The 14,242-nt window shown below is 43.9% G+C and overlaps 2 protein-coding genes across 3 annotated transcripts; one reads left to right on the forward strand and one right to left on the reverse strand.

Moving 5' to 3' along the window:
* Window positions 1-630: 630 nt before the first annotated feature.
* Window positions 631-2,228, forward strand: lft1 (lefty1; the record flags this gene model as incomplete). The annotated part of the gene is made up of 4 exons (XM_083688333.1): window positions 631-895; window positions 1,158-1,401; window positions 1,541-1,780; window positions 1,904-2,228. The coding sequence occupies 4 exons, from the start codon at window positions 631-633 to the stop codon at window positions 2,226-2,228; spliced, it is 1,074 nt and encodes a 357-aa protein (XP_083544459.1).
* A 2,295-nt stretch (window positions 2,229-4,523) lies between these two features.
* hnrnpub (heterogeneous nuclear ribonucleoprotein Ub) lies at window positions 4,524-14,008 on the reverse strand. 2 transcript variants are annotated; one of them, XM_083688278.1, is made up of 14 exons: window positions 13,329-14,008; window positions 12,294-12,408; window positions 10,292-10,371; window positions 9,978-10,117; window positions 9,622-9,721; window positions 9,140-9,252; window positions 8,663-8,926; window positions 8,413-8,532; window positions 8,037-8,165; window positions 7,648-7,816; window positions 7,093-7,398; window positions 6,164-6,468; window positions 5,651-5,866; window positions 4,524-5,239 (listed from the first exon to the last, which is right to left on the reverse strand). In XM_083688278.1, exons 1-14 carry the CDS (start codon window positions 13,867-13,869, stop codon window positions 5,189-5,191), a joined length of 2,649 nt encoding a protein of 882 aa, XP_083544404.1. In that variant the 5' UTR covers window positions 13,870-14,008; the 3' UTR covers window positions 4,524-5,188. The 2 variants fall into 2 exon arrangements, with proteins under 2 accessions (XP_083544404.1, XP_083544403.1); XM_083688277.1 differs by having other exon boundaries at window positions 5,651-5,869.
* Window positions 14,009-14,242: the final 234 nt, after the last annotated feature.

Below are 14,242 nucleotides of genomic sequence, written 5' to 3' on the forward strand. Positions count from 1 at the left end.
TTAATGATCAGAACATTATGAATAATTGTTATAACATGATGACGGTATTAATGCGTTATCTACAGTAAGTCATGTAAATGAACCCAATATGATTTAGGTAAATAAAAATATAAATATGTAACATTGTATCCTTTAATGTGAACATTTCTTGAAAAGTAAATTGCTAAAGCTAATGCCTCATATAATATTCTCCACCCACCCACATGAGGTTAAAACAACTCTTCTGTTTGAAGGCTGTTTTCCATTACAAAATCAAAGCTCTGCAAAATATATGCGTTGGTGACAGCATCATTAAACTGGAAAGATGTTTGGATTTCCTTGTACAGAGAAGGTTACATAAATGGTGCTCAAATTATCCTGTACCATAGGCCTATATGAAACGGATGCCACTTCATTTGGGGTAATGGTTGCGTTTGAAGTATGGCACTTTAGATGTCTTGACGACTAGGACGTGGCTTTAATGTCGCGCCTTTCTTCTGATAACGGTCCCCACCCCCCTCGTCCATGTGCGAACGACTGGGAGTGTCACCGGCATATAAGGGCCCGTCGGTGTCAATGTGCCACTGTCTCTCTCTGAGCAACAGACGACTACTGTACTTATCTCTGCTGAACCTCTGGGAAGATTTACCAATGGATTCTCTCCGTGCTTGTGTTTTGTGTGCTGCGTTTTTCACTGTCGCCAAGGCTTTTACGCATCAAGATATGAAGGACGCGCTGCTTCAGAAACTTGGTCTGGATGAAGTTCCGAAAATTCACAAAAGGGATTTGGAGAACCTTGTTATTCCGGCGCACATCAAGAACAAGTACCTCTCCATGCTGAAATTGCACCACAGCAGGCGGCGCCGATCTCTGCCAAGTTTGGCGGGTATCCTCAGGGGAATCCCTGGAAATGCTGGTAAGCTCCTTTCCCAATGTTTGATAAAGATCATATTCAATTTCTCAAAATCAAATATATGTATTAAATTACATGTATTTAGCTGTTGAACATTAACCTGAGCTTGTGCGCCCTTATGATGCCGTGCGTAATTCGTGCGCAATTGCTGTTTGTGCGCCCTCAATGTTTATTTTCCCATATTAGTTCTAGTGCGCATTACAACAAATGAGTGTGAGTGGATTTCATGTTCAGTGCCTAATCATTTCAATGTTATATGTTTTAGACATATCTGGGGAGTTTGTGTACTCGGACACCACTCGGCAACGAATGGTCTTCGACATGAATGCCAGGATTCCCGACAACAGCGAGGTGACCATGGCTGAGATGAAACTGTACAAGAAAGCCCCACACAAGCGGTCCTTGCCGGAGAGAAAGAACCATCGGCAGGTCAACAACGCACGAGTCAGCATCTACTGGGTTGAGATGTTTGAGAACGGATCTAACAAAACCTCGTTGGTGGACTCTCGGTAAGACACATACAAATCTACACATTAAAAAAAAAACTATAACAATGTCGAGCAAATCTCCATCACTTGTCGCTCTTTGTTCTTGATAAAACCTATGTGCAAACTGCAAAGTGTTTAATCAAACTTTTCTCTCGTGTAGGTTGATTCCCATTCACGAAACTGGCTGGATAAGCTTTGATGTGACGCAGGCGGTACACTATTGGTCAAAGACGCATCAGAAAACACCTATGCACCTGGAGGTGTGGATCGAGGGCGAGAGACCTGGCAGCTACGCGGCAGAGATGGCCAAGAGTGTCCATTTTACCACCCAAGACCAGACGGACAACACCTTAGGAAAACCTGAGCTCGTCCTCTACACACTCAACCTCGAAGAGTTTGGGTAAGGCGCGCCACCCCTTCGATACAGTATGGCGAGTTTGAGACATGCAATTGCATGACAATTAGGCCTATCCTTTTCATTTGCATTAGTTAACTAACGGTCCCCTTTTACCTGTCTCCGCAGATCTCGAGGCGATTGTGAATCGAACACAGACAAAGACACGTGCTGCAGAGAGAAATACTTCATAAATTTCCGCGCGCTCACGTGGACCCAGTACTGGATCATCGAACCGGCGGGCTACCAAGCTTACAAGTGCGCGGGCGGATGCAAGCAACCCAAGCGCAACTATGGCTACGGGGAGAGGAAATGCACCATCGCAGAGAGTGCGCCACTGCCCATGATGTACCTGGTAAAGAAGGGCGACTACACCGAGATTGAAGTGGCCGAATTCCCCAACATGATCGTGGAGAAATGTGCATGCACCATGGACAACATCTCCATAGTTTGAAGTGAAGTCCTCAGACTGTGCATCTCCAATTAAGACTTACAGTACTTTTTATGTATGGTTATTTTCAGGGAGAGTTGTACTGCAGCCCCGTGTAGACAACCCCTCTCACAAGCACTTTGTATTATACCTTGTAAATAATGAAGTCAAGATTGTGAGATCTTTGCATTTGTATGAATTGTATATGAATCATCCCCCAAACTGTCTGATTTAATTTCAGATGTTATATTTTTTGAGCTGTAAATAGGAGTGGCATATTTCATGATTAAATATAAAATATTGTTTTCATTAACAACTTTGACTGTCATTCATTTTCAGTATAGGTGGTTTAACCCCATCAAGACAGGTTTTACCTAAAACATTCTTACACCAGTTTATTTAAATCAAATTACCCCACACATAGTAAGCCTACCCTCAGCTGCATATTTGTTTCACCCTTATTTGCACTTTATTCAATTGGAAATAGTAATGCTATTAGTAGTCACGAATGATGATTTGGTTAATGACTTCTCCTGTGTCAATGAAAGGGCACTTGCATTGACTGTGATAGTCAAACAGATGTGTTGATCAACATTAGCAAGCAGCTTCCTTAGAGTTGTGCTCGTTGTTTGCTACCAGAGGGAGCCTGAAGGCCACATAGGGTGCAGACGATAGGCTACCACACAAACTGAGGGTGGATGACGTATTTACATCATGGCTTAGTAGGTGACCAGAGCGCAAACATTGTCAGCAAGGGAGCACTCTATAGATAAATATCACAGCTTAATTTGCTGTCTGTGTAGGGGGTCTTGTCATTATAATGAGTTACCAAAGTCTTGACAACTGAGTTGTAGCCTAGGTACACAATGCAAAGTCACACAGGTGTGTCCTCTTTTTAATTGGAAGAGTGGATTGTTGTATTAGTAATAGGAAGGTGTCATATAAAACACTGAAAGAATATCTAGAAACATTTGACAGGAAGCTTAATTTATTTCAATGACATTATGACAAAAATGCATACAAAAACATAACCCAAGATAAACACAAATATCAAAACATTGTCAGATAAAAAAAGACACGTTTCAGCAGGATTCAAAGCTATTGAGCTGTTCCCCCATCAGCAAGGAAGAAGCCCAACATAAAAACATGAATATAGTCAAAGTAAAACACATCCAAGTACTGTACCGAAACACCTTATAACTTGAAATACTAAAAATTGAAGGTCTTGTTGGGTTCATTTACAATTGCATTACTACTTACAATACCTGAAAACAGTTCATGGGCATTCTTTCATGCATTTTGTATTTTGGAGATTATAATAATGACACACAATATTTTCATGAAGTATTAAATAAAGCAACAATTAACCTGAATTGATTCACGAAAAACGGCTTATTCATTTCAAATGGCCACGTTTTAAATGATACACATATTACTATAATACTGTTGGTATTGTACACTCTGCACACGTTACCGGCTTCTCACAGCCATTATTGTAGGGCCAGACACATACCAATTTATTGAGTCATAATTCTACATATATTTGACGTTGCGAGTCGTATATACGTTTTAACGACCCTCTCACTTACTATGGTGGTATTGCTGCGAACAAGTTGTAACATAATGTAGCCCTTGATTTGCTGGTGAAAATGAGAACCACTAGTTCTTACCACCACAGGCAATTGAGACATGTTGATTTCTGATATAACATACAGTCTTAAATATATGTGCCAAACTAACCAGAGTATAGCTCCTTCCATTACATTTTATTTAAAACAGTGGTGATAAACTTCATAGGGACATTAAATATAAACACTGGAAAAATGTGTTGAGTGTCATGTAAAACATGTAGGTCTCATTTGTAGTCTTCAGTACAAAGCACCAAGCAAAGCGAACCACATTTCCCATAATACCACAAGCAAATAACTATTTCAAGGACAAATCGAATAAAGGAACCACACTCTCTTCAATATACACCTGAGAATCAAGCCACGTCAGTGCCATGATCAGTAATGTGCCCCATTATGTCAAGAAACGTACACGAACAGAAGAAAACGAAGATTAAAGGCATGATGTAGTGCTTGGATGGCTTGTAATATCCTTTGCTCAAGTAATTATTCAAAGCAGAATGCATTCAAATATTCATAGCTATATCAAAGATGGATCATTTACAGGAATAGGCATTTGTGAGGTGCGAACTATGGGAAGATCAGAGAGGGCTGATGTCCTTGTGGTTTGAAGTAGCAAACCAAGTCACTGCCCAGTCAAAGGTCTCTTAAGCACCTTTGAGCTTGAATTAAAAGTCACCAGCCATAGACGTAAAAAATCAAACATGTTGTTTATTGCAAATCTATGGAGTTTAGAATACATGCTTTGATGTTAAAAAGGAACAGAAGACAAAACCATAATTGAATTTATATCGCTGTAATGACTTAATTGTTTGTTTCTTTTGGACTACATTTACAACCACTAACAATACTATTAGCTACCATGCCTCTCATAAGAAGTACTGGTTCCTTTCAATTATAAAGTGTTTTCACTTTTCATACAAACAAATGAAACTAAGCAAAACAATATTTACATTACGTAAAAAAAAAGGAAAAAAGGAGAAGAAAATCACATTGCACAGATAAAATGCACAACCCTGAAAATCTTTCAAAACATCTGTCACTGAGATCACAAATGTTGTGGTTCCTGATATTCAATAATTCATACATGGGATTTAAAAGCATGTGATTTTTTAAAATGGTGGAAAAATATCATAAAATGTACAAAAATCAAATGAAAATGAACCCATAAAGCTTCAAAGACCTTCCCCCCGCCGCCCCTCTCTCCTCAGATGTGGAATGTGTCTCCCATCTCCTTGTCGTCTTTTTTTTATTTATTTTTTTAATTTAAAAGTGGGTTCTAGAAAAAGCGCGTGTCCGTGGCTAGCGGTGTCTCCATATTGGCTCCACCCGACCAGTCCTTTGATCAGAAAGTCTTTAGTAATATCCTGGCTGATACTGCTGACTCCACGGCTTTTGGTTCCAGAACTGGGGACACAGACAGATACAGAAGAGGGTTAGACACGGATCAACAAGGATCAACTCTGAAAGGAAAACTTGGGCTTTAACAACTAAACAGAGTAGGTTTTCCTCAGTCTTATTTTATTTATTTTTTTCAATCAAAGGGATAACCAGCATTACTGGGGCATGGTCATGAGGTAGTCAGCACTAGACTAAGTGGTTTATATATATATAAAAAAAAATATAAAAAAAAAGGGGGGGGGGGGGGGGGGCATATCCAGCCAACCACATCCCCTCTTCAAAGACGAATCACGGTTGTGATCCTAGCTTGAAATTCAAATGCTCAACTTACATTTTCAAAAGTTTTACACCTTTATATCAAGAAAGGATTTTGTCCCTTATTCATCTTTCACAAGTTGCATAAACTCAATGACCTACCCCTTGCTGCCAGCTCTGGTTGAAGGCTTGGGCCTTGTCCATGCCAAAGCCTTGTCCGTTCCTGTTGCCATAGCCGCCACTGCCGCCGCCGCTGCTGCTGCTGCTACCACCACCACCACCACCTCCTCCTCCTCCTCCTCCATTCCTGCTGTTCCCAAAGTTTCCACCGTTCCTGTTGCCAAAGTTCCCGCGGTTGGCGCTTCCCCTAGTCTGGAACTGCTAGGGGTAGAGGGACACAAGTTACTAAGATGTCCTCCTACAGACATTACAGCATCAGGCATTGGTTGAATCATCTTTTCTTGACTCATTTACCCAAAGCGACTTACAAACGACTCCATGTGTCCTCTCTCTCTTGCGCCTCCTTCTCAAAACGCATTCGAATAGAACGTCTGAGGTTCCTCCTCTGACATTCTCCTCTAATGTGTTTTGAGAAAAAGGCTAGGAGAGAGGATGCATGGAATCGAGGAAAGACTTGAAATTGACCCCTTTTCTCTCATCTGCTACCAAACCAACCTGGTTGTAGTTGCCTCGGTGGCTTCCACCACCTCCTCCTCCTCCACCCCTGCTCATGTTGGCTCCAGATCCTCGTTGGCCCATGTTGCCTCCCCTCATTGGACCTCCTCTGTTCATAGCTCCACCCCTGTGGCCCATGTTGCCCCTTATTGGTGCACTTCTTGGGGACCCGCCATGGCTGGGCATTAGGCTGCCACCACCACCCCCCCTGTTGAAGTTGCCTCGGTTGGGGAACCCTCCTCTGAAGGCTGGGGGGGGCATGAAGCCTCTTGGGGGGCGGCTGAATCCGCCACGGGGTCCTGGGGCTGGGGGGACACACATGGTGGAAAGACAGAAGATTACATAAAACCATCTATTCACAATGGTGAAGGTGTTTCCATTCTAATTAGGTAAGTCAGATAGTGTGATGGAAATCTTTCAGTGAACAATAAACAATGTTTGGTCTCAGTTGAGAGTTTCAATGCATATACAAAGTTTAAACAATTCTGGTTACGGCCGGATCAGCATTCCTTCACCAACAGTGTGGATTCAGATACTGATGCTGTGGCTGAGGAGAGGACCGTCCTTATCTCCAATACTCATACATCATAGGTCTAGGGGTAAACATATCTTGCACCTGTTTGCTGATAAAGAAGCTGGGAAAGAAGCGTAGGCTTTGTGAGACACTATTACAATGTCTCAGCCTGCAGTTAGGAGTGTTCCAAGGTCACACTCTGTCTATTGTATGATAGAAGGAGCAGTCGGTTTTGGTCACATAATGGAAAATAACAAAGTATATTGGGTCACAACAAGGTCAATACATTTCATATAAGACTTAAGCAAAATAGTACAATTTTTTTGCCATTACAATAGCCACCCCCATCTTTAATGTACGCATTTTACGGCTACAAATTGTAACATTTAATATCATGGCCGACATATGTACACACCTCCTCTGAAGTTGCCTCTGTTCTGGAACCCTCCCCCTCCGCGGCCTCCACCTCCTCTCTGTCCAGGACCTCCACGGTTGAACTGGTTCTTGGCCCCTCGGCCGCCCCCTCCTCTGACACCACCACTGCCGCCACCACCACCTCTCTTGGGGGTCATGGCCCCCTGGTTAGGCTTCTTCTCGGCAGGCAGGGCTGCCTTGCTCTCCTCCTTGTACTGCTCCAGAAGCTTGGCAGACTCGTCCTTCTCCATCTCAGCGTAGGTCACCCCACAAAAGCTCTCGCCCTCCTCCGGCAGGGAGAAGAACCCTAGAGGGGAGAAGATAAGGAGTCTGGGATTACAATTAAGGTAACAATAAAAAACCACAACGCAAGAATGGTTAAGGCCAGTTTTTCCCCAATACTTTCCTCTGGAATATTTCTCCAGCACAGCTCTAACAGACTAGATTCAGCTAATCAAGAAATCACCAAGCATGTTTAAGCCCCCCAGCAGAAATGGGAAACACTGGTTTAGAGTATGTAACACCTAACATGGAGGCCAGATAACCGCATTATTACCCTTCATCTTGAGGAGGGCATGCTCGGGCACGTCTTTGCCGTCGCTCTCAGCCTTCTTCTGAGCTCTCTCCTTGTAGTCCTCGTCCGAGGGACAGACCACCACAGCCTTGCGCTGGTAGCCAGCGAACAGACACATCTTCCTCTTCTGGCCCGGGGCTGACAGGTTGGTCTGGGAGGGAACAGGGAGAGGTAGACAGCATTAGTTTTGCTGACTCTTATATTATGTCATTAAAAATATGGATAATATGGGGTATACAATATGTCTATCGTACATCATTGCGTGTTTATTTATATGTGATAAGTTTTAAGTGTGACGGGGCAGGGGTTAAACCTGGGTCTCCCACAGCCAAGCGTCGAGCATTATGATATGAAATACTAAGAAGACATACATGGTCCAAGATGTAGTTCCTCTTCTTGCGTGCGGCGATCTCAATGAACTTGCCCAGGAAGAGAGGAGCGCGCTGGGAGATGGCGGTGAGCTTGGTGATGTCCTTGGACTGCCTCTTCAAGCTGCCAAGCTGCATGAACGAGATCAATAGTATTACGGAATAACGTAAGACTATACAACTGGTTATACATAGCCTAATCATTACCATGGCCTTCTAACATGCAGGTTTAGGATATGAAAATATACATTTAAAACTAATAAGAAACTAAAAAAAAAGGCAGAAAAAATGGCGCCCTTGAAAAACTCGGGCCTACATCAATGCTATTCCTAGGCTAGAAGTATATCACTGTTATTGAGACATAACAGAGAAGACTAACCATCATTTTCTCCACAATAGTGTCGCTGCCCAGGATGTAGTATTTCCCAGGGTTCTCCTGGACGTGCTTGGTCACCCAGGTGGTCTTTCCCGAGCCCGGCAAGCCAACCATGACGATTACCTACAACAAACACACAGCCAATCAGTATTAAGCTGTTGATGACGTGTCAAATAAGGGAAATAAAAACCCAATTTTCAGGTAGTCTGGAACATTACAGCCCGCGATCTACAGGGTTGCCGCGGTTACCTACCTCACAGTCCTTCTTGGTCTCGGGTCCCTTGGGTCCGCGGACACGGTCGTCCACGGCGACCTGCTGCAGGAAGGTGTAGCCCTCCGGCTGGGGGAAGTAGGGGGTCTCCATCTGGCCGAAGTTGAAGTCCACGGCGCAGTTGTGGCAGATGACGTGGGGGAAGAGGGCGCGGCCCTCCAGGGACTCCTTACTGGCCTGGAACGCCACCACCGGCTCCTTACCGTTCTTGGAGAAGGACATCTCTACCTCATCGCCCTCAAAGTTCTACAACACAGGTCACAGTTGTTGTTGTTATGCATTATTTTTTAATGTATTGACGATTGATCAATAGGCTGAGAAATAATGAATTCTGAATCTTGGTGAGTCAGGGATTGATAGAGGTGTCCTATGCATCGTTATTGACGCATCTATTATCAATAGGCTGATCCATATCAATTCTGGATATTTCTAGGTTATGAATGAGTAAAGGTTTCTTACGATAAGGCAGCAGATGACGTCGTTCTCATCGAAGGTCTCCCCAAAATCCTCGGTGACGCAGTTTGTGGTCTTCTTCCCCTTCCCAGAGTAGGCATAGGAGTGCTCCTCCTCACCTGCAGTCAAACAATTACAATCAGACTGACTTGATAACAAATAAGTCCATTGACTGGTTTTGCAACCTCATTTTGTCATTGGGATTAATTTCAGGTTACTGTACATTATTACAAAATAATAATTTCCAATGAAACAAATGTATTGTTAGTAATTTAATATAACTTTAATGTAAGCAAGGCTCCCCTGAAAAAGGACACCCTCCATAAATAAAGAGTTCTAAAAAAAAAAAATGAGACGAGACTTTTCAAATTTCGTCATTGGGATTTATTTCCGGTTCCTGTCCATGTCATGCTGTTTAAGGCCCTCTAGAGGGCGCTGTTGACGCATATTTTTAAATCTAAAAGGTAATGCAAGTGGAAGAGACTGACCTAGGAGAAGAGTGCCCGTGGCCAGGGACCAGCCCACCTGGACTTCATGGATGTCCATGTTCTTACTGGAGATGTGCTTCACAGGAATCTTCTCAGTAATCTGGACACAGACACAGCAACATTACAATCATTGGAGCAATAAACAAGACAGTCCAAAACCAACCTATTGAACAAATGTCAGAAACGCCTACAAATGCTTTGCTATGAAACAGTGACGTGATCCCTGCATAGGATTCAAGTATCCAATTCCATACAGATGTTAGGAATACTATTTTATTTTTTCTATGTACTTATTGATTTTCTGATCCCATCACATCTCTGATGGAGATAAAAATAGTAGTTGGGGTTTCTCTTACCTTCATCTCAAAGCAGGCCTTGCCCTGGGTCAGCCCGTACGAGGCCTTGCCCCCAGACCACAGGTAGGCAAAGCTCTCCATGGTGAGAGACGAAGCACTGTAGCGGTCCCGGGAAACCTTGAAGTGCAGGTCGCAGTTATCTGTGCGACAGAAAACACACACGCACACACTTCATCATTATATGCCTTTACATTCTCCACTCATGTCAACTAGTGCCAATACTACTGTTTGTTTAAGCGTGACCAACTCATCTTTTATACACCATCATTAATACACACACACAACAATACACGTTGTTTTAAATCAGCACTCACAGGTGTCCAGACAAACCGTTGTATCATCAAACTCTTCGTCCTCCTCTTCCAGGGGCGGCAGGGGAGACTTGAACAGAGCCCTGAAAGAGAGAGAGAGCAAAACCTGTCAGTCGGATGTCAGAGACAGAGAGCCTGTCGCAAAGAGGCCGTGAAGAATGCACTTGGGAGGGTCATCATCCTTTCGTGACATCATCGATCCAATGCAGTGAGGGGAAGAGGGGAAGAGAGGGAGAGCGGTAGAAAAATGCTTTTGAGTTTTCACAAGAGTACGAGCAACCTGACAGGCAAGACAACTCCAGCACTTTGGTTAGGATTCTGATGGTTGGGTTGACAGACAGCTTACTTACCTACTGGTCCAGTGTTTACCTAGAACGAACAAAAAACAACAATAGTATTTTTCTCTAATTTATATTTGAAAAATTCTATAAAAAGGCGGTCAGGCCTCAGGGTATAAGGCATGTTTATGGCTTTGGGATTCCTCCAGGGTCATGCAATGTGAAGAGCTGTGGGGGGTATATTTTTAACTCCCTGTGTAGCACACTCGGCTAAATAAAGGTCAAGTTCTAGTCAAACTGCTGGGCAAAACAGAGAAGACAGAAACAGAAGATAACATTAAACTCAGCTGTTTCAACTGTGTGTGAAAGAAGGGGTTAACCCAGGATAGGAGGTGATGAGAGATTTGTGTAGGAATTGTATGGTGTATGCTGAGTACACCGACTTACCAAATTGACTGCATTCAGGGAGAGGTTACTGAATTCCCCAGAGGCGAGTTCTGTTTACCACCTCCAAAATATTTACACTGAGGATTGCAGCAGCAGGAAATGCCATAGGGCAGCGGTATATAATGTAACTCAAAGTACCAATTTATTGGGGGGGGGGGGGGGCGTTGTCCTCAACTGCTCTCTGAGCTTTGGATTTACAAATGGTCGCCATTGTAGAATCAGCCTACCTGGCACCTTGAGATCAGACATCTCCAGTTAGTTGGACCGAGGAGCATATGGTCAATGGGTTAAAGTAAGGCAGGATGGTCCTACATGAGCCTTTGATTGGTTTAGCAGAAATGCCCTCTGTAGAGTTTAGGGATCAGAGCACCCAGGGGCTTTATTGGTTCACTGTAGCTAGAATGACATTATGACGACGAGATAACATCCAACTTGCAATGAAAACAAAACATAGACTCTCAGGTACTGTGTACCAGACCTCAGCTAAGTGCATATTTGAAATGGTTTCGATTATTTGAAAAACTTGGTGTGCTTGATTTAACTGGTCAGGCACAATGGAAGCAATGGAATAGTCTTACAGGTGCCAACTGCGGCATGCAAAATCAAGCACACACCAAGTTTTTCAAATTCATATTTTGCCCAGTGCATGGAGTGACCTGTATGGTGAGAAAGCAGTCCTGTAAACAAAACAACCAAATTACATATAATGACACAAATAAATAGATATATTTTGACATCAGACAACCATAAAAAAAAACACATAAAAGTGGGAGCAACAATGGCAGGTCAATGGAGATCATCCATTTCCCCAGGGATGTTCAAACAGCTGTTGAAAGAAAAGGCCTACTACATCCTTGTGCGCTACACTGACTGTTGTGACCACCCCACCCCACCCCCCCCACCCCCCACATCTGCTACTCTTCTCCATTGTTTTTCTCAGCTCTGCATCACCATGACTGTAGGCTACATAATGAGCCCTCAAAACAATGAGTGCATGTCATGAGGAACATTTGCAATTCATAAACTGTTATTCATTTCTCCTGCTACTGTACATTTGCAGTCCATTTTTAAGAGAGTATGTGGGCACTGCATAGTAAATGGTAAGGTTCTTTAAAAGGCAGGGATGACCCTCAAACATTTCTGAAAAGAGTAGGTAATAAGGATCTCATTAAGTGAGGGTTTTTCGCTAGTTAATGCATTGGCGCTTAAAGCCAATACAGTTCACATAGCTATCATGGCTCTTCAGGAATACCGAAGGCCATTTCTTTTCCCATCCTTACCAGCTGTATTTGTTTTCTTCAATAAATTCAAAGTAGCCCCTTCCATGTTCCTCTCGACGTCTCTTAACACCCTTCTTATTCTTCTGATCAGCATTCGTGTCTTTGTCCGCATCCCCTTTGGAAATAAAACAAAGATGTAATGAGGTGTCCCTTTAATTAAGAGAGGTCGAGCTGGCTGTTGTGGTGGTGGGCCCACAAGACTTATCCATGAGTTACAATGTGTCCACCATCATTTCAGAGATGAGACCTCAATGCTTTTCACTGAATGAGGAAGAAGCTCTTCTGACCAGGTAGTGACGTTACATTGTAGCTGGTCAGCAATACTTAACAATGACAATGACATCAAGATTTACTGGGAGATCATGGAGGGAAACAATTACTGCAAGGGTAACAAGACCCAAGAAGTTAACTTAGTAAGAGGTTTAATACCCCCAAAATATGGTCTGTTTTCTTTAGAGATTGGCTAGGGCAAATGCGTTATTGCTACGGCATGATCATGCAGGAACACCGAAACTACACTGTGCACGGATCCCCTTCCCCCACAATAGCTTGCTACCATACCATATAGCAAGCTACTGAATAACGCGTCGCTCTTGTTGACAGCTACTTGTTCATTCTAATGCTAGATAATGTTCTCGTGTACTACTTCATTTCACTTTCTCCCAAAGCTACAAAACGCTTGCCACGTGCAGCCTAGCTGAACCAAAACCCGGCACCTGCCCAATCTTGTCTAGAGAGGCCGACGTCTGCTATGCAAGCTACGCTATGCTAACTAGCTAACACAAAAGAATGTGCCTTGTTGGCTAACTATGCTATGCTAACCACTCTTACAGATCTTGGCTACCGAACGAAAACCACTGACCAATCCTGTACCCTATAGCTACCGTTACTCCCGTAGTTAGCTAAACCGATATTTGTGTGCTACCGATTTCGTACACTGCTAGATGGTGGTACCTGGCTTTGTGAACACCCACCCGGCATTAGCAAAAAATTGAGTCACGACTCCCAGCATTGAAATTGAACCAGGCGACTCACCCTCTGCAGACTCATCTCCGGGCTCACCGTCCTCCTCTGCGTCTATTTTCTCCATGTCCTCCACATCTGCTCTCAGCATGGGATCCATCTCTTCCTCGCAGTCTTCTCCCTCACCCATGTCATCGTCCTCCGCCGCGCACTCGGCATCCACGGCGGAATCGCCGACATCACCACTGGCGGCGTCTCCTTCTTTGCCTCCGTCTCCATTATCCTCCTTCTTCTCCTCCTCCTCCTCCTCCTCAACCTCGTTGGCCTCCATGCTCTCTTCGACCGGGCCTTCCTCGTCCTCATCTTCCGCCATACACTCTTGCTCCGCGGCCTCGGTTTCGGCCTCGGCGGTATCTTCCTCCTCGGCTAACGTTTCACTCTCTTCCTCGGCCTCCTGGCCAACGGGAGAATCTCCGGCTAGGACCTCTTCATCAAGCGCGGCCTGTAGCCGGTCCATCAGCTCGGCCTTCAGACCCTTGTCCGACAGCTGACGCCTTTTCAGCTCGTCCTTCAGCTCGTTTACTTTCAGTTTTTTTACGTTAATTGAACTCATTTTGATTACAGAATAAAAAAAACACTATTACACTACTTAAAGTACAATCAAAATAACAAATTAGACGACAACTTCAAAGAAAAACGCTTGGAAAACGGGTGTATTTTTAACTGCGCCAAATGGCACTAGCGCTACAAGCCCCTTTTCACCGGCAAAAGGACAGCGCGCAAGTGTGGCTTCAAGCCCCTCCCGTGCGGGAGGGGGAAGGACGTGGGCGGTGGTTACCGTAATTACCCCTAAAGCAGCAGCTCAACATTACATTACATTACCGTCTGTCATACAGCGCTCAATTTTCCAAATAGACAGCAAGAGCTAGGGTTAGTTATAGCTCGGATTAGGGAGCCATGGTTAGTGTTGGAGCTAGGGTTACAGT

Source organism: Argentina silus (genome assembly GCF_951799395.1).
Source record: "Argentina silus genome assembly, chromosome: 17".
NCBI lineage: Eukaryota > Metazoa > Chordata > Actinopteri > Argentiniformes > Argentinidae > Argentina > Argentina silus.